We start from the raw sequence: 26657 nt of genomic DNA, 5'->3' as shown, positions 1-26657 counted from the left end.
TGACAGAGGCGGAAAGAACTACAACTTCTAGCATGCCCTGCGGCCGTTTTTTTGACCCCACGGACCTCATTCCCACAGCCAACCGCCTCTCTCCGGGACTATCCCCTTCCGCCTCTTTTCTATGCCGCATAGCCTGTCTAGAAAGGCCGGACCAACGGCTGAGGACTCTGACGCTGACCTGAGAGGGAGGGCTCGGTGTGGAAGAGGTGAGGGTGTCCCAAAGCCCTTGGGCCGCATATCTGGCCAAGTCAAGCCTCTCCGCATCCATATCCTTTCACCCTGTTCTCTGAGGCGTCCCTAGGACCCCAGGCCTGACTCTGTTACTCCAGTCCCGGCGACCGGTGGGCAGGCAGCCGCTGTCCACTCGGGGTTGGGGCCGCGAGTGAGGCCAGATAACTGATTTTGAACGAGCATTTACTGTACCAGGGTTCTGAGCTCTGGCCACTGCGGTTGATCCGTGTTTCCTGGACGTTCGCCCGTAGAGTTTTATTAGTTTAACCCACATTTCCTCGTCTCGGTTCGTAGCCTGGCTCTAAAAATGATAAATGAATCCGAACGTAACTTCTCAGTAGCTGGTTTCTGGGGTGTCCTAAGGCCGGGAGCGTGTTGGTTATAGATATTTTTGGTTGAATCGTTTTCTTTTCTTTGTCATGTTCCTGTTCTTCCCTCGGATCTACTACCCTATATGGTGGGATCTCAGTAAACAAGCGACAAGGACAAGCCTTTGAAATATTTTAAATCATGTTGAAACTGTTTTCTCAGTCCCTCTTAAAATTGTACCTGGTTGCTTTATAAATTCTAGAACCATTAAATCATTATCTTTTTACTTGCTAAGTAAATCTGTGTTCTCACTTGGCGCTAGAAGTACAGATTAGTGTCAGATGTCCACTGCTGTTGCATGGTTAAAAAAGATTCCAGAAATCCTCTGGTGGATTTTTGGGTTTGTTAGACACATTCTATGCCCATCCGTAGATATTTACATTTATTTATTTACTGTAGTAATGACCTGCCTTCGTTTTCCCTAGAGTGATAAAAGGACCATGCAAATTATAGTGGAAATGACCCAGGAGACAGAAAACCTGGATTAGCTAGGAGCAGCTAGCTTTAGCTTAATACTTCGATAATTAATCCTTTTTGTCTCATTTCCCTCATCAGTGAAATGGAATCTGCCAGGCCTGCGTTACAGGGTTGTTCTGAGGATTACAAAGTGCTTTATAAACCGGCATCTGTATCAGAGGCATTTACCTGCTGCATGCACACCTTCAGTGTTTGTGATGGCTACTCAGAATTTTTGTATCAAAATTTTTTTAAGCTTCAGGAATGCTTTGAAATATTCTTCTATCTTTTTCCAAGATAGCGATTTATTAATAATAAAAATTAATACTGAACATTAATTTTCTGTCAGCATATGTGCTTTACATGTATTGTTTTAACTGGTTTAAGCCTCACACCAGTCTTAAAAGGTAGGTTTCTATTGTTATGCCCAAATTTTGCAGATGGCTGAGATAGAAAGATGGCAGAAGATATCCTATACTAAAAACAACTAACATTTGTATTTACTTTATGCTAGGCAGTTTGTTAGCTGTTTCTTGACTCCTATTCTTCACTGCAACCTTGTGAGGTAGGATATCACTTCCTCCAAGGCTTAAAAGTAAATAACAATATTTACCCAGTTTGCTCAGAATTGGAGAAGCGACATTTGAATTCAAGTCTGCCTGACTACAAAGCCTATGCTTGTTCCAATATAAGGGATGATTTTATTGTTTCTGCTAGCTTTTTTATTTGGTTTTGACTCCCTGGATTAAATATACAAAAAGATTTTTAAGCCATACTTGGGTTCAGTAGAAATCAATTAGTGATGTCCGCAATGGGAAAGAACCAGATAGTAAAAAGTTCTCTTCCTACCTTTGCCATCCCTGGATCCCCTGAAAACACAGTGAGAGCAGAGTATGTTAAGGGCCATTGGGAGCCTCAATGGGGCTGCCATGATGAGTGTTTCTTAACCGTCTATTGAGAAAGGTGCTACTGAGATGAAAGAAAAAGCAAATTGATATTTTAGAATTTGACACTTTGTAGCCTTTGGAGTTATTTTGGGTGCTGTGGAAGGTTAAGTACCTGGTTCTTGGCTTACATCAGTTTTCACTCTAATCCAGTTGGCATTGATAGTTTAGTCTGTAATTCTAAGGCAAAACTTTTTTTCGGGGTGAAATCTAATTTTAGAGTAGTTATGAGAGGGACTTGTGTTTTGACTGATTCTTTATATACTTTTTTGGCCATGCCCTCATTTCCCACATTTTGGCCAATACTTGTTAATAAAGTAATCATGATTTGAAGATACAAGGGGGATAATTTAGCTTCCTTTAATTGCTTGCTTGCCTTAAGGCATTTAACAAGCACACATGAGAGCAAGATATATGTCAGTTTTATTCACTGTAGTATTCCCAGAGCCTAGAACAGTGCCTCAGAGATGGCACTCAATAGATACATGTTGAGTACATGAATGCAGTTATTATCTGTTATATTCTTGCTTTGATTGATATTGTATATTCAGCAAAGTTCGTGATGCATTCTTTTAACACTTGCCTGCTTTGTACTATTACCTTTATACATAACCTATGCTGAATACCCGAGTTCTGTTGTAGGGTCCTTCAGAGAGGGACTATTTTTTGCACTTTAAATATTCCTTACAGCACCTGAGAGAGTGCCGTGAAGAAAGTAGCAGCTCTAGGAATGAATGACTACTTGTGGGTAATCAGAGGATCAAAAGTATGATTTGATTGGAGACCCAAGGATCTGATTTTATATGGCATGTTCAGTATTTGCTTTACCAGACACTTTCACACATCCCTGATTACTGTGGGGAGTTTGTAGTCTAGGAACTTAAAACTTTTGGAGCTCTTTTGAGGGGAATCCAGAAAGGGACATATATCTATCTTCCTCTCACTCCAGATGAATCGGACAAAGGGTGATGAGGAGGAGTATTGGAATAGCTCCAAGTTCAAGGCTTTCACCTTTGATGACGAAGATGATGAGCTCTCACAGGTAGGTTTCCATGAACAGTTGCTGAAGGTCTCACCCTCTTCCACTGTGTACCCTTCCCCTTGCATCCTCAGTAACCTGTCTCCATGAGGCTCAGAAGTGTTTTCAGTCAGATCTTTAGAAAGATCTTCATGGAAAAGAACCCTGAGAAAGAGGGGGATTGTAAAACCAACTCTCTGCCCTTTTTCCTTTACATTCTTAAGATGATTGATTGCTTTGAGTTTTTTTTTTCAAGAACCCCCCTGTCTTTTATCATGTGATATAATTTATTATTATTATTATTTATTTATTTTTATTTTTTTTGCGGTACGTGGGCCTCTCACTGTTGTGGCGTCTCCACTTGCGGAGCACAGGCTCCGGACGCGCAGGCGCAACGGCCATGGCTCACGGGCCTAGCCGCTCCGCGGCATGTGGGATCTTCCCGGACTGGGGCACGAACCCGTGTCCCCTTGCATCGGCAGGCGGACTCTCACCACTGCGCCACCAGGGAAGCCCAATTTATATTATTATTATTCTTTTTTTTTTGCGGTATGCGGGCCTCTCACTGCTGTGGCCTCTTCCCGTTGCAGAGCACAGGCTCCGGACGTGCAGGCTCAGCGGCCATGGCTCATGGGCCCAGCCGCTCCGCAGCATGTGGGATCCTCCCAGACCAGGGCACGAACCCGCGTCCCCTGCATCGGGAGCAGACTCCCAACCACTGTGCCACAAGGGAATGCCCCCAATTTATTATTTTTGAAGGATGAACTGGATTGGAAGTTTGTCTTTATTGTGTCTATTTTACAAATGGGGAAGCAGATTCATTTTTGGAGAGATGGATAACCTCACTACAAAGCAAGTCAATACCAGGAGTGTGATTAGAATTCAAAAGCGGTTTTGATTCCTCCTGACCTTTTGTCACTCGGACTCCAGTGTGGCTAAAAGCAAATTGTTTTCTTGGCAAATATCTAGCAGGCTAGGCTTTCAGTTGCAGAGGGTGAAAATGTTGGCCATCTTCAAGACCCAGTTCCTCAGCCTTCTTGGCTGTCAGAAAGAGAGGTGAGAAGTGATGACTGCCTGAGTGCCCTGCCTTATGTCTGTCTGCGTTAAAGGAATCCAAGCGGGCCAGTGAATAGCCTTCGAGACTTCGTGGATGATGATGATGCTGACGATGACCTGGAGAGAGTCAGCTGGAGCGGGAACCTGTTTGAAGTAAGAGAAGAGGCCTAGGAAGGATTAATTATTCAGGGTTCTTACCACTAGTAAAGTCTCCTCAATACTTGTCAGGGAAGGGAATGAGGCTAAACTATTTTCAGATGAGCACACATCTGGAATATTTAACCAGGAGAAGATACTGGGGAAGAGTACAGCAGTAGTTTCCTGCGGCTAATCTAGGCCTGCTACCCCTAGGGCTAATGCTTGGCTGGCTATTTCAGAACTTATTTGGGGTGCTTGTTAAAATTAGATTCTAGGTTTCACTCCAGAGACTCTGCTTCAGTAGGTCTTGGGGATGGGGTGGGTGGGGGGGTAGGGTGGGTCTCAATTGATAATAAGTACTGCAGATGCTTCTGATATGCAGTCATATTTTGGAAACTGCTGACTGAAATGCTCATAACTGGCTAGCAGAACTGATTTCCTTAGCCACCAAGTCTCACTGCCTAGCTATTCTGTAATACCACTTACACCTTTGCAGAGTCCCATCTGACTTTTTTTTTTTAATTTTATTTATTTATTTATTTATTTAGGCTGCCTTGGGCCCTTCGTTGCTGCTGGCGGGCGGTGCTCGGGCTCTCCACTGCTGTGCTCGGGCTTCTTGTTGCGGAGCTCTAGGCTCGCGGGCTCTACAGCACAGGCTCAGTAGTTGTGGCGCACAGGCTCTAAGAGCGCAGGCTCAGTAGTTGTGGCGCATGGGCTTAGTTGCTCCACGGCATGTGGGATCTTCCCGGACCAGGGCTCGAATCCGTGTCCCCAGCATTGGCAGCAGATTCTTTTTTTTTTTTTTTTGCGGTACATGGGGCCTCACTGCTGTGGCCTCTCCCGTTGCGGAGCACAGGCTCCGGACGTGCAGGCTCAGTGGCCATAGCTCACGGGCCTAGCCGCTCCACAGCATGTGGGTTCTTCCTGGACCGGGGCATGAACCCGTGTCCCTGCATCAGCAGGTGGACTCTCAACCACTGCGCCACCAGGGAAGCCCGGCAGGCAGATTCTTAACCACTGCCTACCACCAGGGAAGTCCCTTCATCTGACTTTTTTTTTTTTTTTTTTTTTTTTTTTTTTTTTTTTTTTTTTATGCGTTACCGCGGGCCTCTCACTGTTGTGGCCTCTCCCGTTGCGGAGGACAGGCTCCGGACGCGCAGGCTCAGCGGCCATGGCTCACGGGCCCAGCCGCTCCGCGGCATGTGGGATCCTCCCAGACCGGGGCACGAACCCGTGTCCCCTGCATCGGCAGGCGGACTCTCAACCACTGCGCCACCAGGGAAGCCCCATCTGACTTTTAAGTGTATTTTTAAAGCTTTTTTTTTTTTAAACTCTGCTAATTCAGTGGGGGGATTTTTTTTTTTTTTTTTTTTTGGCTGTGTTGGGTCTTCGTTTCTGTGCGAGGGCTTTCTCTGGTTGCGGCAAGCGGGGGCCACTCTTCATCACAGTGCGTGGGCCTCTCACTATCACGGCCTCTCCTGTTGTGGAGCATAGGCTCCATACACGCAGGCTCAGTAGTTGTGGCTCACGGGCCTAGTTGCCCTGTGGCATGTGGGATCTTCCCAGACCAGGGCTCAAGCCCATGTCCCTGCATCGGCAGGCAGATTCTCAACCACTGCGCCACCAGGGAAGCCCAAGTTTTTTTTTAAACTGGGAAATACTGTCACATGATTTAAAAAGTAAAAAGTATTTAAGGCACACAGTGAAAAGTTTCCCTCCCCCACTGTCATGCATCTACTCAGTTCTCAGGCCCTGGCCATCCAAAATACAACTGCTGCTGTTTGCTTTCTGTGTATTCATCTAAAGATTCTTTTTGCATTTGGAAATACATATAGGAGTATATATTTTTACTCCCTTTTTTACACCCGTGGTAGCATACTTTATACCCTGCTCTTTTCACTTGACAGTATAGCTTGAAGATCTTTCCATATCAGTACATAAAGAGCTTTCTCATTCTGCCTCTTCCTTTTCAAAAATAGCAGCATAGTATACATTGTATGGATTTCTCATAATTTATTTAACCAGTCCACTGTTGAACTTTAGATTGTTTCCAGTCTTCTGTTGTTTATATTGCAGTCAATAACCTTGTATTTTGCCCATATAAGAGTGTCTGAAAGATCAATTCCTAGAGTGGAATTACTGCCAGAGAGTATTTGCATCTGTGTTGGTTAGATATTGCCAAGTTGCCTTTCACAGGGGTTGCACCAGTTTGCACTCCCACCAGCAGTGTCAGAGTATTCCTTTCTCCACCCACAGCCTTGGCAACACAGGGTATTACCAACCTTCTGGGTCTTTGCCAGTCTTACAGGGGGCCAGTGGTATCTCAGTGTACTTTTATTTTGTGTAATTCTCTTATTAAGAGTGAGGTTGAGCATCTTTTCACATGTTTAATAGCCACTTGTATTTCCTTTTCTGTGATCCGTTTATTCAGTTCCTTTGCCCCTTTTTTTCTGTTGATGGGTCTATTTGATTCTGTCCTTTCTCCCTGCCCCAATTTTTTAAGTTCATGTTGACAAGGGACCAGAGCCTCTAATGAAAAGCTTTTAGAGTTTATTGGAATGCTGGATGCCAAGGCATTATTTTGGATGAGAATTACTGATCTAGATCTTATTATCTTGCAGGTATCTCGTGGTCCATCAAAGAGACTTCTAGTAATAGTGGGTCAAACCATGAGCGTGAACAGCTAAAGAACCGAAACAGCTTCTCCTCCTATGCACAACTACCCAAACCTGCTTCTACCTACTCCCTGAGCAGCTTTTTTAGAGGTAAAGAGTGATGGTTAAAGGGACAGGGAGTCCTTTTCTTTTTTAAAAAAAAACCGCTGAGGCTATAATTTTCATTTACTCTGTAAGAAAAAGATTATTGAGGGACAAAAAATCTTTGGAGCTGGCAGTTGGGGATCAGGCAGGGCAGAAGTGAGGGGAATTCACAGGGCTTGGACTGGGTTTCTGGAACATGATGAACAAAACTGACATTAACCCTGTGACAGGTACTGAAGAAATTTGCCTAGGTCAGAATTCCTCCCTACACCTGTGCGTTTCTGTTGGAAATCCTTGTGCACTGCTGGTGGGAATATAAAATGGTACAACCACTGTGGAAGACAGTTTGGTAGTTCCTCAAAAAATTCAACATAGAACAATCATATGATCCAGCAGGCCACTTCTAGGTATATACCAAAAAGGGTTCAAAGCAGGGACTTGAACAGGTATTTTTATACACCAGTGTTCATAATACCATTATTCAGAATAGCCACAATATGGAAACAACCCAAATGTCCGTTGACTGAAGAATGAATAAGCGAAATGTGGCATGTATATGCAGTGGAATATTATGCAGCATTAAAAAGGATCAAAATTCTCATCCATGCTACAACGTGGATGAACCTTGAGGACATTATGCTAAGTGAATTAAGCCAGACATACAAGGACATGTACTGTATGATTCCATTTCTGTGAGATACCTAGAATAGTCAGATTCATAGAGATAGAAAGTAGAATACCAGGGGATGAGAGGGAGCAGGAATGGGAGGTAGTGTTTAATGGGTACAGAGTCTCAATTTGGGATGCTGAGAAGTTTCTGGAGATGGGTAGTAGTGATGATTGTACATTGTGGATGTACTCAGTACCACTGAACTGCGTACTTAAAAATGCTAAAGTTTATGTTATGTATATTTTAACCACAATTTTAGAAACTGTTCCTCAGTGCCTTTTTTTTTTGTAGCACCTCAAATTTCTGAAGTTGAATAAAAACTTTTTTTAAGCCTTAAGTTCTCATATTGCATAAAAAGTTTTATGTGCACTGCATCCTTAACCAAGCCTGAATGGCTCTGACTTGAACTGTTGACCTTATGTGTACTTTACCTTTAGGGAGAACTAGACCTGGAAGTTTCCAGTCCCTCTCTGATGGTAGGCATTGACCCTCTTCTCTTGATTACTGTGGGAGATATTACTGATCTGGGGTACAACCTGGGGAGTCATGGGGACAAGTGATAATTAGATGATGACATTTCTTCTGAATCTATCATCATTATTAGAAAGATTTTCTGATGCTGAGTAAGGAGGCCAAGACCATTCTGGTTACAGGGGCAAAGGGTAACTTCTAGGGATGCTGTCTTTGGGGAAGGAATGGGATCTACTTTGGGCCATAATGATACCTTGGGGGCCAAATGAAAAAAAAAAATGTGCCTGAGAAGGAAGCAGTAGAGGAAGGGAATGGCAGGAGATGGTGCCCTTCTGAATCAGTTGCCTGTTCTTTTTCAGCTCTGTCGGACACATCTGCCAAGAGCTATGCTCCAGAGCTAGGGAGACCCAAGGGGGAGTATAGGGTGAGTTATATCCTACACTGTGTTATATCTTTACACAGTTTGACATACTTTGACATATGTTATCTTGCTTGATTTTCTCAAATCTTTGAGCAGGTATGATTTTAAACCCCTTTTATAGGTAAGAAAATTGGATTTCTAAACAGAACTTGCCTGGAGTCTCACAGCTAGTTAAATGGTAGAACTTGGACTCAGAATCTCTATTTTCTGATTCAGTCCTGGCACACTTTCCTTACCCATTATGCTGCCTTTTTTAGGTTGTACTTTGAAACTTTTGATCACCACTGTGGTCTGGAAGCTTGGTGGAACTCACATTCCCATGAAGCACATAAAAAAGCAAATCGATTCAAAGGAAGAAACGATATCATAAGGTCCAAAAAAGGAACACGTTCCTCTCTTTCCCTCTATTGGCAAAGCCGTTAATTAGAGTCCCAAAACTGCATTTAGGGGTTGAAATCCTGAATCACTTAGGCATAGCGTTGCTGGTTTTGTTAGTTGATCCATTCCCTGTATGATCCAACTCCTCCTGCCTGTATTGTCTCTGTTCTAGTTCCTTAAGAAACTCAGAACAAGACCATCCCAGTTCTTATTTTTTCATCCGTTTCCTTCCACAAAATATCTTCCCTTTAGGGACTAAGTTTATGAGTTTGAGATGAGGAGCGGGCACACTTACAATTCTGATCCCTTAACTTCCTGGGATTCATGCGTTGCTAATATTTCAGGATTACAGCAATGATTGGAGCCCCAGTGACACGGTGCGACGCCTTCGGAAGGGCAAGGTAAGGCCACTGGGGAGAGAATTCTTGTGAGATTTTTTGGGAAGCTGGGCAGCTTGACCTTTCTCTTTGGTTATATTTGTTAAATGAAGTGGTTTTCAGGAGGAAAATCAATCCACTAAGAAGACAAGTCAGCTGCAAAATTTCTGATTCTCCAGGGTTTAGTGTTGCTTTGATGGGGAAGGGGGGAAAGAGTGATGGATGAGAGTGAAAAGTAGTGCCTGTAAGAGTGAGAACAATCTTTTATGTTTAGGTCTGATCCATTGTGAGTTAACTTTTGTGTATGGTGTGAGGTAAAAATTGGCATTCATTTTTTCCCATGTGGTTCTCCATTTGTTCCAGCAGTATTTGTTGAAAAGCCTATTCTTTCCGCATTGAATTACTTTGGTGCCTTTGTCAAAAATGAATTGGCCATATATATGTAGGTCTCTTTTTGGGCTCTCTTCTGGTTGATTGATTTGTCTATCCTTATGCCATTACCAAGGCCTTGATTATTGTAGCTTTGTAGTAAATCTTGAAATCAGGTAATATAAGTTATTCAGCTTTATTCTTCTCTTCCAAAATTATTTCAGCTATTCTAGATCCTTTGTATTTCCATATATATTTTACTATCAGCTTGTCAGTGTCTACAAAAGAGCTGCTGGATTTTGATTGGGATTGCATTGAATCTATATACCAATTTTGGGAGAATTGACATCATAATAATTAATGGATCAAAATGGATCATAAACCTAAATGTAGAATAAGGGGTAAAACTATAAAACTAGAAGAAAATATAGGTGAAAATCTTTGTGACCTTGGGTTACGCAAAGACTTATTACCTAAGCACACAAAAACCATCAAATGGAAGGGGAAAAATTGAAAAGATGGACTTCACCAAAATTAAGAACTTTTGTTCTTTTTTTTTTTTTTTTTTTTTTTTGCAGTATGTGGGCCTCTCACTGTTATGGCCTCTCCTGTTGTGGAGCACAGGCTCCAGACGCGCAGGCTCCGTGGCCATGGCTCACGGGCCCAGCTGCTCCGCGGCATGTGGGATCCTCCCGGACTGGGGCGCAAACCCGCGTCCCCTGCATCGGCAGGTGGACTCTCAACCACTGTGCCACCAGGGAAGCCCAGAACTTTTGTTCTTTAAAAACACTGTTAAAGGGCTTCCCTGGTGGCGCAGTGGTTGGGAGTCCGCCTGCCGATGCAGGGGACCCGGGTTCGTGCCCCGGTCCGGGAGGATCCCACGTGCTGCGGAGCGGCTGGGCCCGTGAGCCGTGGCCGCTGAGCCTGCGCGTCCGGAGCCTGTGCTCCGCAGCGGGAGAGGCCACAGCAGTGAGAGGCCCGCCTACCGCAAAAAAAAAAAAAAAAAAAAAAAAAAAAAAAAAAACACTGTTAAAAACATAAAAAGACAGGCTTCCCTGGTGGTGCATTGGTTAAGAATCTGCCTGCCAATGCAGGGGACATGGGTTTGAGCCCTGGTCTGGGAAGATCCCACATGCCATGGAGCAGCTAAGCCCATGCACCACAACTACCGAGCCTGCGCGCTAGAGCCCACAAGCCACAACTACTGAAGCCTGCATGCCTAGAGCCTGTGCTCCACAACGAGAGAAACCACCGCAATGAGAAGCCTGTGCACCTCAACGAAGAGTAGCCCCCTCTTGATGCAGTTAGAGAAAGCCCTCATGCAGCAGCGAAGACCCAGTGCAGCCAAAAATAATAAAATGAAATAAATTCAAATGAACAAACAACGGAAGAAATCACAAAAAGACCATAGCTAGGAGAAAATATGTGCAAAATACATGTGTCATAAAGGATTTTATCCAGAATATGTACATAAAATATAATGAATTATCTTCAGTAATAAGAAGATAAACAATCCAATTTATTTTTTTTTTAACTTTTAAAAATCTTTCTGGCTGCGTTGGGTCTTTGTTGCTGTGTGCAGGCTTTCCCTATTTGCGGCAAGCGTGGGCTACTCTTCGTTGCAGTGCGCTGGCTTCTCATTGTGGTGGCTTCCCTTGTGGAGCACGGACTCTAGGTGCGTGGGCTTCAGTAGTTGTAGCAGGCGGGCTCTAGGTGCACAGGCTTCAGTAGTTGTGGCACACAGGCTTAGTTGTTCCGCAGCATGTGGGATGTTCCCAGACCAGGGATCAAACCCATGTCCTCTGCATTGGCAGGCAGATTCTTAACTGCTGCGCCACTAGGGAAGTCCCAAACAATCCAATTTAAAAATTGGCTCAAGGGGACTTCACTGGTGGTCCAGTGGTAAAGAATCTGCCTTACAATGCAGGGGACGCAGGTTTGATCCCTGGTCAGGGAACTAAGATCCCACATGCCATGGGTCAACTAAGCCCACGAGGCACAACTACTGAGCTCGTGTGCCTCAACTAGAGAGCCTGTGTGCTGCAAACTACAGAGCCCACACACCCTGGAGCCTGCACGCCACAACTAGAGAGAGAAAACCCACATGCCACAGCTAGAGAGAAGCCCACGCGCTGCAACGAATAGCCCATGTGGCAACGAAAGATCCTGCATGCCTCTACCAATATCCCGTGTGCCACAACTAAGGCCTGACGAAGCCAAAAATAAATTAAATAAATAAATAAATAATAAATAAATCTTTTAAATAAATAAAAATTGGCTCAAGATTTGACTAGTTATATCACAAAAAAGATACATAAGTGGCCAATAATCACTTGAAAAGATGCTCAACATTATCAGTTATCAAGAAAACATGAATTAAAACTGAGATATCACTATACAGCCACTGTAATGGCTAAATTTAAAAATACTGATCTTACCACGCAGTGGGAGGATGCGGAGCAGCTGGAACTCTCATACAGTGCAAGCAGGAAGGTAGAATGGTAAAACTACTTTGGGAAGTAGTCTGATAGTTTCTTACAAAATTAAACACATTTAGTTTCACTACTAGACATTTACAATCCAGGAGGAATGAAAATGTGTTCATACAAAGACTTGTACTCAGATGTTCATAGTAACTTTATTTGTTACGGCCCCTAAAGTGGAAATAACTCAAATATCCATCAGTAAGTAAATGGATTAAAAACTTGTGGTATGCCCATACAATGGAAAACTACTCACCAGTAAATAGGAGCAAACTACTAATACCACAACATATAGATCCATCTCAGAAACATTATATTGAGTGAAAAGCCAGATACAAAAGAGTACATATTGTATGATTCTGTTTTTCTGAAAGTCTAGAAAAGGCAAAATTTTAGTGACAAAACAGATCAGTGGTTGTTGGGGGGTAGGGATGGGAGAAGGGTATTGACATCAGAGTGGACAAGGGAACTTTCTGGGGTGATGGAAATGTCTGTTTCTTGGTTTGTGGTAGTAGTTACATGGAATTATTTACTTGCCAAACTCACTGAACTGTACACTTAAATAGGGTAGATTTTATGCTATGTAAATCATGCCCCATTAAAAAGAGAACAAGTTGGCCTCAGATAGCTGGTCCCCCACTGTCTGCGGTGGCGTGGCGTACCCTGCGGAACTTCGGGACCGGGGTCCGGTGCAGAGAGCCCTTCGTCCTAGGACATAGGGCACTGCTGGAAAGGCAGCCACCGCCTTGCCCATCACACACCACAGGTTCCTGGGGAACCTGGTCCTAAACTATTCGTAGACCACCTGCTTCTGGATCAGCGTCTCGTTCGTAGCAGAGCAGCTCCCTTGCTGCGACCTACTGAAAGTCAGCCCTCAACACAAGGGTTTGAAAAAAAACAACCAAACAAACAAACCGAAAAAACAGATTTAAAGAAAAAGAGGAAAAGAGAACAAGTGAGCTCTCTACCCGTTGACTTTGGCAAGAGTTCATCAGGACATCAGCATCTTCTAGGGCATAAGGCTGAACTAGGGAGGGTATGATGGGAATCTCTTGGCTCATAGAGTGCTGGGGGCTGTTGTGTAAAAACAAAGAAGCTCTCCTTGGCGACATTTTAGTTTATTCTTGCCCATTCTTCAGTATTCAGTGACAAAAGAATATAGGAAATTGTCTTCCTTGCACACCAATTCTGTTCTTACACTGCCAGGTCTGCTCCCTGGAAAGATTCCGCTCCTTACAGGACAAGCTACAACTCCTAGAAGAAGCAGTAAGCATGCATGATGGAAACGTCATTACTGCGGTGAGTTGTGGGTTTTGTTTGTTGTTTAAGTATTGTTTTCATTTGTTTCTGAAAGTCTAATCAGAATAGATTTTTAAAAAATCTATTTATTTGAAGTATAGTTGATTTACAGTGTTGTGTTAGTTTCGAGTGTACAGTGAAGTGATTCAGTTATATATGTAGCTATTCTTTTTCAGATTCTATTGGGTATAGTTCTCTGTGCTATACAGTAGGTCCTTGTTGGTAATGTCAAGTAGAGACCCTGGGTTTCCTCTTGAAGTGGAAGATTCTCAGAAGTACGTGTTCTAAGGCTTAGCTGGCAGGATATGCATTGTGTGTGGCACTCTTGATTATGACCCAGAAGTAGTAGGTTGGCCACTTCGTGTTCTCAAAATAATCTGAAGGAGGAGAGATGTGAGAGCAGCATCCCACACAGGGAGGGAGGTGCCTCTCACCAGTAGGGGCACTGGTATGTGGACTCCCAAGACACAGCTCATTCCATATGTCCATCACCTGTCCTTCTATCACATAGAGAAACCTATTGTATAGACCGGCAGAGATTCCTAATGAGTTGCTGGCCTCATTCCTAGACATCAGGTGCTCAGGCAGGGCCTTGTGTTTGGACGGTTACACAGGATAATTCATTCTTAGTTCTCTTTTTCTTCTAGGTTCTGATCTTCCTGAAGAGGACATTGAGCAAAGGTGAGCGTGGTTTAAGGGAAATCTTCAGTCAGTAAGGTGTCTACTACATTTGAAGGGAGAATGGAATTGTGGCTTTCATACCAGAATTTACCAGCATCAAGTCTACTTTAGGGACAGCTGGGGTGGCCTGAGACTTCTGAATACACATCACAACCCTGAGGGCAGTTGTTCTTCCTTTAGGGTGATAACTACAGTAACTACAAAGCCCCTCCATTTATTGGACAGACAGATGGCTATGTGGGTTTGAGGATGTGAAAGTCCATGCTCAGTGCCTGATGTTTGTGTTGGTGAGAACTGAAAGCACAAAGGCTAAGCATTGCCCTGGACCATGGAGTATGTTGCTGGTGGGTTGAGCCATAGGGATGGGCACCAAAGAAAGCCATTCCTAGCTTCTGGTGGATTTTGAGGAGATCATGTTTGGAATGTGTGAGTAGGGAGAGCAATTTCCTATTGAGTAATAGGCTTTAATCTTTCCCCATCTAACTCCTTCTTCCTGCCTGCTAGAGATCCTCTTCCGAGAGCTGGAGGTACGGCAGGTTGCCCTGAGACATCTCATTCACTTCCTTAAGGAGATAGGGGATCAAAAGCTGCTTTTGGACCTCTTCAGGTAAGAACTGATCATCTGGTCTATAAAGTTCGTTAAGTACTTTGTTCAAAGCACTCTGGGCAATAATACAGAGAAAGAGAGGACACTGCCCCTCTTTTATGGAAATGCTTATCAGACAGGATATTGAGACGTGATGGGAGAATTCCTTGGCGATCCAGTGGTTAGGACTTGGCACTTTCACTGCCATGGCCAGGGTTAAGTCTGGGTTAGGGAATTAAGATCCTGCAAGCCGTGCAGCACGGCCAAAAAAAAAAAGAAAGAAAAAGAAACATGATGGGATAACTAATAATGTACCACAACCTGTGATAAAGTGACCGTGCAGCAGGTGGTTAAGAACCAGGCTCTGGAGTCAAGCACCTGCGTTGAATATTGTCTCCACCACTTAGTTCATAGCGTGACCTTGAGCAAGTTACTCAACCTCTCCAAGCATCAGTTTTCACATCTGTAAAATGGAGATGATGATACCCACCCCACAGGTCATTATGAAGATGAAAAGAGTTCGTGTGTATAAACACTCAGCATAATGCCTAGTCTGTAGTATTAATATTTATTACGTATTTTCTTACAAAAGACCTAGAATAAAGGTATCTTTTATTACTTGGTCCCCAGGGATGCCAGTGAGAAGTACAGTGGAAGAGCAGAAGAAGCATATATAATTTTCAGTCAGGATATCTGCGGAGAGCCTCATGGAAGTGATTAGGAATTGAGTTGGGCCTGTGAGACTAGGTAGGATTTTGATAGGTAGAGAGGCAAGAGGTAGGCGTATCTACTGGGGGTGGCTGTCTTCTATCATGTGTTTCTTCCCTGTCTCATTTCAACTGGTAGGGACTATTTTATGTCCTTTCTTCAGTATCAGAGAAGGGGCTGGAACCTCTGTTTAGGCTGACATGTGGCCCAAGGTAACTTCATTTACCCCATGGCTTCAGCACAGTGATGAGCTGCCCCGAAGACTAAGGTGGGAAAGCAGGTCACCTGGGCAGGATCAAGATTACAGATGGTTAGCCAGGAATTTGCAGAAGACATGTTCATCGAGACAGGTTGTTCCCCCAACCCTTTCCTCCCTCCCTCCTTCCTTCTTTCCTTCCTTTCCCGCCTAATCAACAAGGCTTTATTAAGTATCACCTCTATGCCAAATTAGTGATGTTAATTATAGTGGTCCATTTAGGGTAAGAAGACAAGTCCTTGTTCTCCAAGGCCTTACCACCTTTGGGGAGAGACCAAACACATTGTTTGCTGTACCTGAAAACAACAGAGGGCAGTATAGACAATCTGTTTCCAAGATTGTAATGACAGAGAAAAGTGTTTTCATCTTTAAAAAAAAAAAAACAGGGGGCTTCCCTGGTGGCGCAGTGGTTGAGAGTCCGCCTGCCCATGCAGGGGACGCGGGTTTGTGCCCCGGTTCGGGAGGATCCCACATGCTGCGGATCAGCTGGGCCCGTGAGCCATAGCCACTGAGCCTGCAGGTCCGGAGCCTGTGCTCCGCAACGGGAGAGGCCACAGCAGTGAGAGGCCCGCGTAGCGCAAAAAAACACCCCCAAAAAACCAGGGCTTCCCTGGTGGCGCAGTGGTTAAGAATCCGCCTGCCAATGCAGTGAACACGGGTTCGAGCCCTGGTCCAGGAAGATCCCATATGCCATGGAGCAACTAAGCCCGTGCGCCACAACTACTGAGCCTGCACTCTAGATCCCACGAGCCACGACTACGGAGCCTGTGAGCCACAACTACTGAAGCCTGCACGCCTAGAGCCCGTGCTCCGCAACAAGAGAAGCCACCACAATGAGAAGCCTGCGCACCGCAATGAAGAGTAGCCCCCGCTCGCCGCAACCAGAGAAAGCCTGCGCGCAGCAATGAAGACCCAATGCAACCAAAAATAAATAAACAAATAAATACATTAATTAAAAAAAAAACTCTTCAGCTGTATTTAAAAAAAAAACAAAAAACAGAAGACTGCTGTGGGCTAAGGTTTTGCGGAGGCTCTGAGCCTTTCTGTCAGATCTGTTAACATTACAGTTATTAGTGCCCTGCAGTGTCTTCTTTGCTCTTTGCTCAGCTAGGTAGATGGGGGGACAATGATACCTGATCCACCATGTGTTCTCAAGGTGTTGCTGATTAGTAGAGGGTTTAAGAAGAGTTTATCTTATGTGTAGAGGCAAATGAGTTTGAATTGTGTTTCTTTTAGAGCAGTCATCCTATTTTGTGAGGTTATACTGCCACACATCAATAAATAAAAATGCCCTGCTGCCTTCTGCTTCTTCCCAGGTTCCTAGATAGAACGGAAGAGCTTGCGGTAAGTGTGGCCTTTGTTTCAGTTGGGGGCCTCTTTAACAGAAGTCTAAGCCAAAACCCAGCCTCCAAGATCCCAAACTGATTGAATATTTTCTTTCCTTTGGTATTGATTATATCCAGGAGAGAAAGGCATCTGGGAAGCCTAAAAACAATCCAAATGATGTACCATTTTGTTTCTTTTTATATGCTGTTTTGATTGGGCTTATGAATAATTTTTTTTTAATAGCTGAATGAAAATTGGCCTGGTCAATTTGGAGTTTGTCTCTTAATTTCTAGTTGTTTTCAATTCTTGGTTTGTTGGAGCTTTGGGGTTTTGGCTTCTAATACTAAAGATAATACTGAAAGCAAAGAGGGATAAGAAACCAGATACAGGTCATGAAGGAAGATAGGTCAGGCTGCTGGTGGTGCACCCAATGCACATTTTGGCTGAGAGCTCAATGACTGTTAAAATTGATTTGGGGCAAATTTTCACCATTAGAGAAGAAACTCCTGGAATACAAGAATAAATCTGAAATTTTACCAAAAATGTCATTGTATTATTCAGACTTCAGTGATCCATTTGAAAAGTTGAACATTATGGTGCAGGGGTAAGAACTTCTCAGTGCCGTCAATGTCAGGATTGTCCTTTTAGTCGCTGTACCACACATTGGTGGTAATATATTTTTAACCTTCTTTGTGCAACAGAATATAATTCAGGAAAATGTTTTTCAGTAATATTTTGTAAAAGGAACTTGTACTTAATATTCAGGGCATGGGAAAATCTCAAAAACCCTTTATCTAAATCTACTCAAAATAATGGGAATCTGTAGTAATCATTTTGAAAAACTTTTTGTTTACATTTTTAATTTCTGTAGGTTCAAAACTATAAGGAATTTTCTTCAAATAGCATTCTTATAAAGTTTGTTATTTTGAAGTTTGATTAATCAGTGAAAATAAATGTGTTTTGCATAACTTATTTTTATCTAAAACTTTCATATTTTCTTCATATTCTGTATTATGTTTGAATTGAAGATGATTTATCATGCATGCTGTTGTATATAAATTGGGAGTTTTTCAACCTTGTAAACTTTGCAATTGGCAAAGCTGAGAGTCTGCTTTTAGTTTATCCCCGTAGAATATGAAGATTTCCTAAGAACAACTTTTTCTTGAAACTAGTGGCTAGTGGCTACCATATTGGATAATGCAGTTAGAGATAATAATTTTGAATCATTCTTTGCCCTTCTCCCCACCCCCTGCCCCCTCATCTATTCACAGAGGAATCTCTGGTAATGAGAATTTAGTTTTTAAGCATGGGAAATCTACTTACAGAGCTACCTTGCCCTTCTGAGGAAAAGAAATAGCTCAAAGCCTTTCTTTGTTTTTTGTAGCTAACCCATTATCGAGAGCATTTGAACATTCAGGACCCCGAGAAACGAAAAGAATTTCTTAAGACCTGCATTGGGTAAGTGGGGGAGAAATGTTTTTAACTATAAATACTCTTATACAGAGCAATGAAGAGACTAAAAAAGGGTAGAATGGATCGATGGTTGCAGGGAAAGGCTAACAATGGATCATACAAGCATCGTTAATGATCATCTCATTCAGTGGTTCCAAACACTAGTCCCCCACAGAGTTTTCTCTGATAGGTGGTAAATTGAGAATAATAAGGACAATGTAGAGAGTTTTCTCCTAAAACTATATTTATTTAATTTGAAAGACTGCCTTTTATTCTGGGATTTTTTTTCCCCTCCTCCACCCCCTTTTTGGTAGAAAAATGGGTTATAATTTTTTTTGTGTTTCCTTATATATTAAAAGAAAAAGTTGGCAACATTTTACCTTATATATTATTTTCAGTGTTACTGGTCCTTGAAACTCCACAGTCCAAGAACTACTGATTCAGTCCAGCTTTCATTCAGAATATAAATCCCTGTAAAAACCAGCCCCACATATTATTCTTCCAGTGATGGGGCACACAGTTCTCTGGGAAGTAGCTTATTTTATTGTCAGACAGCCTTCTTTATTGGAAAGTGCTTCCTTATATTGAGCTAAAACTTGCTTCCCTGTATCTGTCAAGACAGATGTGGAGTCTACCCAGTAGACCTTGCTCGAGGTTCAGTGGTCACAGTTGTTTTAATCATTCCTCATGTGACATGATTTCCAGGTTTCACATTTAGAAATTTGTTTATTTCAATGCAATCCGTAATTTTAACTTTATCAGCTACTGAGCTGATGTGTCGTATGGCCTCTCGTAAACAAAGAGAAGTTAGAATAGTGAAGTAACTGGAACCTTTTGCTGTCCTCTTTATCTCTTCCAAAAACTGACTGGGGATCACACTTATCTGGGAGAGTGTAATTGAATTTCAGAATTCTTCCTGGAGTGAGTGGACTAGGGGAATAAGGCAGCACTTTCTGAAGGAAGGTCTGGGAACTGGGAGTTTAAAATCTGGCTTCTATTCCTGGCCTTACTCATTGACTTACCATATAGCTTTTAGGCAACACACTATTTGTCCCTCAACTTCTTCATGTGTAAAAATATAATGTAGTGTTGAAGATGGGACCCTTGACATTATGTAGAGCTCTGAGATCTTTACTGATCTACAAACATACCGCCGTGCTGTGTAACTTGATTTTACCTTATTACTCTGCATTAAAAAATGGCTCACATGATTCACTTAGCTGTACAGCAGAAACTAACACAACATTGTAAAGCAACTATACCCCAATAAAAATTGCTCAAAAAAAAAAATTGCTAACAAATGTAAGTGCCCCTTAAGGAGAGTTAAGCATTGACATTAAGCAATGATAGGAACCACTGTGCTTCACGGGGATGTGGATGATAGGCAGCTGGCTAGGCTCACTCACTAGCTAAGTGACTCGTTCATCAAACATTCCAACTCCCACAATGAGGGGATTCTAATTCATTCCTCAGCAAAATCACCAGTGACTGTATATTTCGTGGACTTTCAGGCTCCTTCTCGAATTGACAAAACCTTAAATATAAAATCCCAGCCAACGGTCTCCTCTATTTTCTGCTTTCTCTCTCTCTACCTTTCAGGGATGCTCTAACGGTGAACTGAGGTCAGATTTATGAAGCCCCACGAGCTTTTTTTTTTTTTTTTTTTTTTTTGCGGTATGCGGGCCTCTCACTGTTGTGGCCTCTCCCGTTGCGGAGCACAGGCTCTGGACGCACAGGCTCAGCGGCCATGGCTCATGGGCCCAGCCGCTCCGCGGCACGTGGGATCTTCCCGGACCGGGGCACGAACCCGTGTCCCCTGCATCGGCAGGCAGACTCTCAACCACTGCGCCACCAGGGAAGCCCCCCACGAGCTTTTTATGCTTACAGTGGTGATTTGGTTTAGTTGGGTTTGTTTCCTGTTTGAGTAGAGAATGAGGTACTAACCTTCTGGCCCTCTCCCAGTTTGCCATTTTCAGCAGAAGATTCTGCACACATACAAGACCATTACACGCTCCTGGAACGTCAGATCATTATCGAGGTTAGACTCCTTGTCTCTACACTTTCTGCTTCAGTGCCAAAGCTCACTGCCATTCAGCAGCTAGGAGACTTCTGCTCTGCCCACATAGGTCATTTCCTGTTACATTTTCTAAGAGCCTTTCATTCTCTCTCTCTACGTGGTAGCCTTCTGTCCATTGTCTTCAGGCATCCTTTTTCTTCTCACTTGCTATTAACCTGGAAGTATTTCCCAGAACTCCATTTCATCACTATTTCTCTGGTCTTCCTCCATCCAACTTGGGCCTGGCATCATTTTCTGGATTTTAAGCTCCTCTGGGCCATCCTAGGCAATTCCTTTTCTTTTTCTCTTCTTTGCCTCTTTCCTAGGGTAGGAAGCACAACTGCTGTAATATTAAAGGCTTCTCTCCTGCCTCTACTCCATGGACATTGTCCTTTTTTTCACTTGGCTCACGCCACCACAGGCAAATGATCGACATCTAGAATCAGCAGGACAGACTGAAATCTTCCGGAAGCACCCCCGCAAAGCTTCTATCCTCAACATGCCGTTAGTGACGACGCTTTTCTACTCCTGCTTCTACCACTACACAGAGGCTGAGGTACAGGCAGAACGTGAAAGAAAGGCCCCACACATTCTCACTGCACAAGACGAGCATATTTCAAAGCCAGTACTTCAGCATATCCTATTTACAATGGGTGCACATAATTCTCAGCAATCCATCTGGGAAGCCTTCCCGGCCCTCAGCAGGGGTGAACCAAGAGGAGAAAAGAGGTCTGTAAGGGTTTGCATGGCTTCCAGTGAGCTGGCATGGAGCGGTGCTGCTCCCATAGCAGTCTTTGTTCAAAGGTCCATAGTTTCAAATGGATTCGCACAGTACAGAGAAGAGCAGCGGGGGATAGTTACTTGTGGGTACTTTAAAAACATTTTTTGAAGAGGTGTAAATTTAATGACTATAGGTGGGCATGATCATAATGATAACAGGATTAGCATAAAGTTGGGAAATACACCATACCTATTAATCCAGTCCTCTTAAGCTGGGTTATGGTGATATCCAGTTAGACCTGATGGAGCTTTTCTCTTAAATTAATTTCCGGGTTTAAATGGTTACGGAGTGAAATGTAGACTGTCTATGTAGTGGAAAAGAAAAGGGGAGATTGGTAGTATTTGAGAAATACCACTAAAGTTCCTTCTTCACTTTCATCCTAGGGCACATTCAGCAGTCCAGTCAACCTGAAGAAGACATTTAAGGTAGATATAAATTAGTCAGTGTTTGGTAAAAGTAGTGTCAGAGTAACTGCATGGAGTGGATGTTGCTTTCTATCCCTGCACAGTAGTAAGTCCCTTAATGTTCAAGGTTAAGGGGAAAATGGAGTAAGTTTGTGGGAAGTGAGGGAAGGCTTTAACCGAATGGCCTGCAGCAGTGCTGGGGCTTGGAAACCTGAGAGATTTGTGGATTTTAAGAGGCAGAATCAACACCAGGGAATATTTTTGCCTATCTTTCCAAATTCTCAAGCACATCCCCTGATGCATTTCTACTTCTCCTTAATTTCCCCTGACCTCTGTTTTCTAGATCCCAGAAAAACAGTATGTGCTGACAGCCCTGGCTGCTCGCGCCAAGCTTCGGGCCTGGCATGATGTCGATGCCCTGTTTACCACAAAGGTGGGTGCCCTGGGACTGTTCCATGCCGCTGATGCCTTGGCGATACCATCTTGTCATCCTATGCCTCCTGGGAGTCTCAAGTTCTAGTTACTGGTAGACATTTTTCCTTCAGATTTTTATTTTCCAAAGTTTCAAACCTAAAGAAAAGCTGAAAGAATAGTTAACAGCCTTCACCTGCTTCACTAATTTGTTAACATTTTTGCCATATGCTTTTTTTTCTTTTGCTGAAACATTTGAAAGTAAGTTGCAAATACCATGATACTTTTCCTTTAATTACTTAAGCATTTATCTCATTTGTAACCACAATATTATCATTCTCAAGAAATTTAACATTAATATAAGAATATTATCATACATATAAATTAGCTCTTTAGAGCTGTTTTTTGTTTGTTTTTGTTTTTGTGTGCTGCCAGGATCCAGTCAAGGATCTTGCATTACATTTGGTTGTCATGTCTCTATTAGTTTATGTTTAAATATCCATTTTTCCATTATGGGTTTGACAGTTTTTTGTTCTCCCCCTTTGTTAGTTATTTAATTGGCTACATTAACTACCAAAGCAATATATGCCTGTGTCAAAATCAAACACGATATGACAGTGTAGAGAGTAAAGAGTGAAGTTCCTCTTCCATTGTCCACCTGTTCCTTTCTCAGTCCCTTCCTCAAGGCAAGCACTGTGAAAAGTTTGACGGGTGGCTTTCCAGACCTTTCCTCATGAACTGACAAGTAAACATTTATATGAATATAAAGATGTAAAGGGTAGGATTAGTCTACCCAGATAAGTTCATACTACAAGGATTGTTAAGTAAATTGCTTATTTTATTTAGCCATATTTCACAGACATTTTTCTGCATTCGTGCCTATAGATCTAAGAACTTATTTCATACCTCTGACTCTTTTCCACCCTCCTGAGTTCCTTGACTTTTCTGAAACTCTCATCTCTCTTCATTTCTCTCTCCCCCGCCTCCCATTCATCCACTCCTCATCACCATGTTATTCTAGTCTGACCATAAAACATAGGGAGATTAGCTCAGATGTCTGGCCTACCCACAGCTGCCCCATCTTCCTTTTTCAGAACTGGCTGGGCTATACCAAGAAGAGAGCACCCATTGGCTTCCATCGGGTTGTGGAAATTTTGCACAAGAACAGTGCCCCTGTCCAGGTAATGGCTCTTAGAGGGTACAGGATCTTCTAGGAAACCTAACTTTCAGCCTCTAGTGCTCAGCGATGGGAGACTTGACCTGCTCTGGTCTTATCTTAAAGGCAGCGTAATGGTGGTACTGCACGTTGACATAGAAAAGGCCAGAGAAGGAAGTTCTCCTCTGCCCTTAAGAAGTAATCCAAGTCTGCCCTCTCTGAGGAGCATCTACTGTGTTTAGCCCAGGTGGAGTACTGACATACTATTCAAATGATGCAAAAAGAGAACTTAATGAGAAAGGACGTCAAGGAGCAAGGGGGCACAGCATGGGGTCAGGTCTAGGGCATACCTGTTGCTGGCATGGGTATCTAGCTCTGGGATAAGGAGGAATGGGCCCTTCCCTTCTTTCCTGGGGGAGCATGGAGGTACTGCAGAGAGTCTACCTCATTTCCCTCTGCAAAACTAGTCCTGTGGTTGATGATGGGAATTGTAGACTGCAGGTACTGACTTTTCCTTCTTCAGGAGTTTTTTTTCTACCTTTCAGAGCTCTGGGTTTAATACATCTGGGAATCATTCATCAGAAGTACTTCTTTTCACAGATATTACAGGAGTATGTCAATCTGGTGGAAGATGTGGACACAAAGTTGAACTTAGCCACCAAGTTCAAGTGTCATGATGTCGTCATTGATGTGAGTCCGTAAGAAATGAAAACCCTGAGTTAGACCTCAGTGGGAAGTGGGAGATTATAGTCTCAAGTCCTAGATCCTGAGGTTCGTCTGTCAGTTTCAACTCAGTGGATAAAGTGGTCTGGCAAGAGTTAGTTTGGAAACCAGCACTCCTGTATGATTTTCCCAGCCCTCTGACTGGTTTCTCTCTGCTTTTATAAATTCGTTGCACTCGGAGAATTCATAGAACTGGATCAAGCCACGTAACCTCTGTAGACTTCTCTTCAGCATGAAGTTCATTGGGTGCTTGACCCCACTGCTATCCCACTGTAGCTTCCTGGCTTCTCCTTGAAACTTAGCTCAAAATGGGAGTGACTAAAGGAAAAAGGCCCTTCTGGAGAAGGCTGATTGGTAGTTTTTATTGTTGTCTGTTTTGGTGATAGACTTGCCGAGACCTGAAGGATCGTCAGCAGTTGCTGGTGTACAGGAGCAAGGTGGATAAAGGATCTGCCGAGGAGGAGAAGATTGATGCCATTCTCAACAGCTCGGTGAGCAGCTGCAGCTTACGCCTCCAGCAGTGTCAGGAGACAGTTCATAGAGTAGCATTGAGTTTATATTCCCACGGCCTGGATGGGATTGCTGTCAGCCAAGCCTGTGGATCTCTTGATAAGGGTCTCCTATGGGCCTACAGGGCAAAAGCACTGGTTAGCACAGCAGAAGTCACTCCTGAGATGTGAGATGACATAAGGGTGATGTGGGGACCTTCGCTGACAATTGTAGTCCTCTGATCATTGTTAAACCTAGCGGGTAGGAAGAACTAACTGCTGGGAGTCTAGAAACAAACGTTACAGATTCAGAATATCCAAACTGCATAGTTGCCTGGGGCTGGATGTGACTTTCCTGTTGGGAGAGAGAAGTGGGTGAAATAGATTTTAGCTATTTGGGGAACACAGCTGACTCATCTCTCATAGCAGAAAATTGCTGAGCTTATTGTTAACGTGGAGCTTAGGTCCCTGTTAGATATTTGGAACCTTCCACAAGCTAAAGCTAGTGAGTCTTTGTCCTCAGGCAGGCAGAACCAGAATAAATGCCCTAAATCAGGCTTGTAAGATACAGAATAGGTATTTAATCCATCTCTAAATAAATGAACTCCCCCCCACATTAAAAAATTTTTTTTCTCAACCTCCCCCCCTGCATCCTTCTTTTCCTTACATTACCTAGATGTGGGCCTTGTTTTATCGAATTCCATCTGCCTATCTGTAAGAATCAGTGAAAAACTGATCATTGTTTGTTTTTTTCACAGCAAATTCGTTGGAAGAATTAAGTGGCATCAGCTCCCTTGAAACCTGCCTCATTTCTTCCTTTCCTGCCTGTGAAAGTAGAGAGCGCTCTTCTTAGGAGAGTTAAGCATCACATCGCTCGGGCCCATCGTCAGCAGGCAGTGCCTGCTACCCGTGGGACAGAGACTAGCACCTGGGCACCGACAGCTTCAGACCGATCTTTTGTCCAGGGGCCATCATCTGAGGGGCAAGATCTAAAGCTTTGCCTCATGAGAGACTCTCTCCACCTGGTGCTCATGTGAAGGTGGGAATAATTTCTAGATTGGGCCCATATTGGGCAAGATCTCTCTTGGTCTGCGGAAAGTGACTGCTCCAGAAAGGAAGTCTCCTCGACTGAGAGGTACAGGTGTCCTAGGGTGGCCACTCCATTCCCCTCAGCTAATTATGACCCTGGACTTGGTGCTGGACATCGGCAGTTTTGCTCTGAAGGAAGTCAGGACAGAACCGGAATGGCTGTCTCCCAAGGGGCCTCAGGAAGCGCTGCCAGTGTTGCCAGGACCTGTTGGAGGCGCCCTCACACTGTACAGAGTCCTCCGCCTCATGACAGACATTGCCAGCGTCCCTCTGCTGCCATGGTCTTCCCTTTGTACAAAAACTGGTTCCTCTCTCACTTGCACCCCGAGGTGGCCTTGTGTGACAGATGAGAGCATCCCCCTTACCTTTCCCTCCCACCCAGACCCCTAACCTTATATGGAGCTCAGATTCAGCATTGCTGGAGGAAGCTCTCCTTTTCTGCACAAATCTCATTATTTCACTAGGACCTTCCACAAGTTTCACCGGGGCTAAACTCAGCAGCTTTTCTGTTAGGCTATTAAGATGGAGGTTTTAGTTTCATGGTTGGTTTTCGAGAGGATATTCTGTAATGCCAGTTTCCTGCACTCCTGTACCAATATTAGCCTTTCTTCTCCGTGACTGAACTGGGTTTCCCAGACATGCCTAGACTCTTAATAAAGCTGCTGCTTCCTTGGCTCCTTCTCTTTCCCTCCCAGTTATTTTGTACAGAACAGTGGAGCATCTGCCCCGTCTCTTGGGACCACTACAAATCTGCCTCGGTGACAGCACTCAGCAGCCTGTCAGCACTTCAGGTTGTGGAGTAACAGTGCTTACGGCAGAGCAGGGCCGCGTGGTTAACAGAGGGAGCACTGCCCCCTGGCTGAAGACCGGGCCTCTCGTCCCAGCTCTACCACTGACAAGCTGTGTGGTGCTGGGCGAGTCCCCTTCTCTCTGGACTCATTATCTTAATCTGTGAGGGGAGGGCACGATTCTCTCAGAGCTTGTAGGATTCTGTGCTTTCGTGGCTGTGTGGAGTGGGTGAAGTGGTAGGGGGAAGAGAAGATGCCCGTACAGAGGCACACAGCAGGCTTTAAGGCAATGTGGTTCTCATCTGGAGGCAAT

General features: G+C 43.7%; 1 protein-coding gene across 1 annotated transcript; it reads left to right on the top strand.

Annotated features, from left to right (window-relative positions):
* The first annotated feature begins 85 nt into the window (after nt 1-85).
* Nucleotides 86-26231, top strand: VIPAS39 (VPS33B interacting protein, apical-basolateral polarity regulator, spe-39 homolog). Its single transcript, XM_032621753.1, has 22 exons — nt 86-206; nt 2950-3042; nt 4067-4074; nt 4128-4220; nt 4988-4995; nt 6834-6977; nt 8079-8117; nt 8472-8536; nt 9256-9312; nt 13347-13439; nt 14087-14120; nt 14625-14727; nt 16987-17014; nt 18381-18454; nt 20411-20486; nt 20926-21060; nt 21669-21710; nt 22033-22122; nt 23195-23281; nt 23857-23946; nt 24366-24470; nt 25226-26231. Exons 2-22 carry the CDS (start codon nt 2950-2952, stop codon nt 25244-25246), a joined length of 1485 nt encoding a protein of 494 aa, XP_032477644.1. The 5' UTR covers nt 86-206; the 3' UTR covers nt 25247-26231.
* Nucleotides 26232-26657: the final 426 nt, after the last annotated feature.

This window comes from Phocoena sinus, chromosome 2 (assembly GCF_008692025.1).
Source record: "Phocoena sinus isolate mPhoSin1 chromosome 2, mPhoSin1.pri, whole genome shotgun sequence".
Lineage (NCBI taxonomy): Eukaryota > Metazoa > Chordata > Mammalia > Artiodactyla > Phocoenidae > Phocoena > Phocoena sinus.
This window is presented reverse-complemented; position numbering and strand designations above follow the sequence as displayed.

Excerpts from the sequence above, each read along its gene's own strand:
- VIPAS39 (XM_032621753.1), top strand. The coding sequence starts at position 2,950 with ATGAATCGGACAAAGGGTGATGAGGAGGAGTATTGGAATAGCTCCAAG. Across the intron at positions 14,728-16,986 it reads CTGCTTTTGGACCTCTTCAG|GTTCCTAGATAGAACGGAAG; the intron begins GTAAGAACTGAT and ends GCTTCTTCCCAG. Across the intron at positions 21,711-22,032 it reads ACCTGAAGAAGACATTTAAG|ATCCCAGAAAAACAGTATGT; the intron begins GTAGATATAAAT and ends TCTGTTTTCTAG.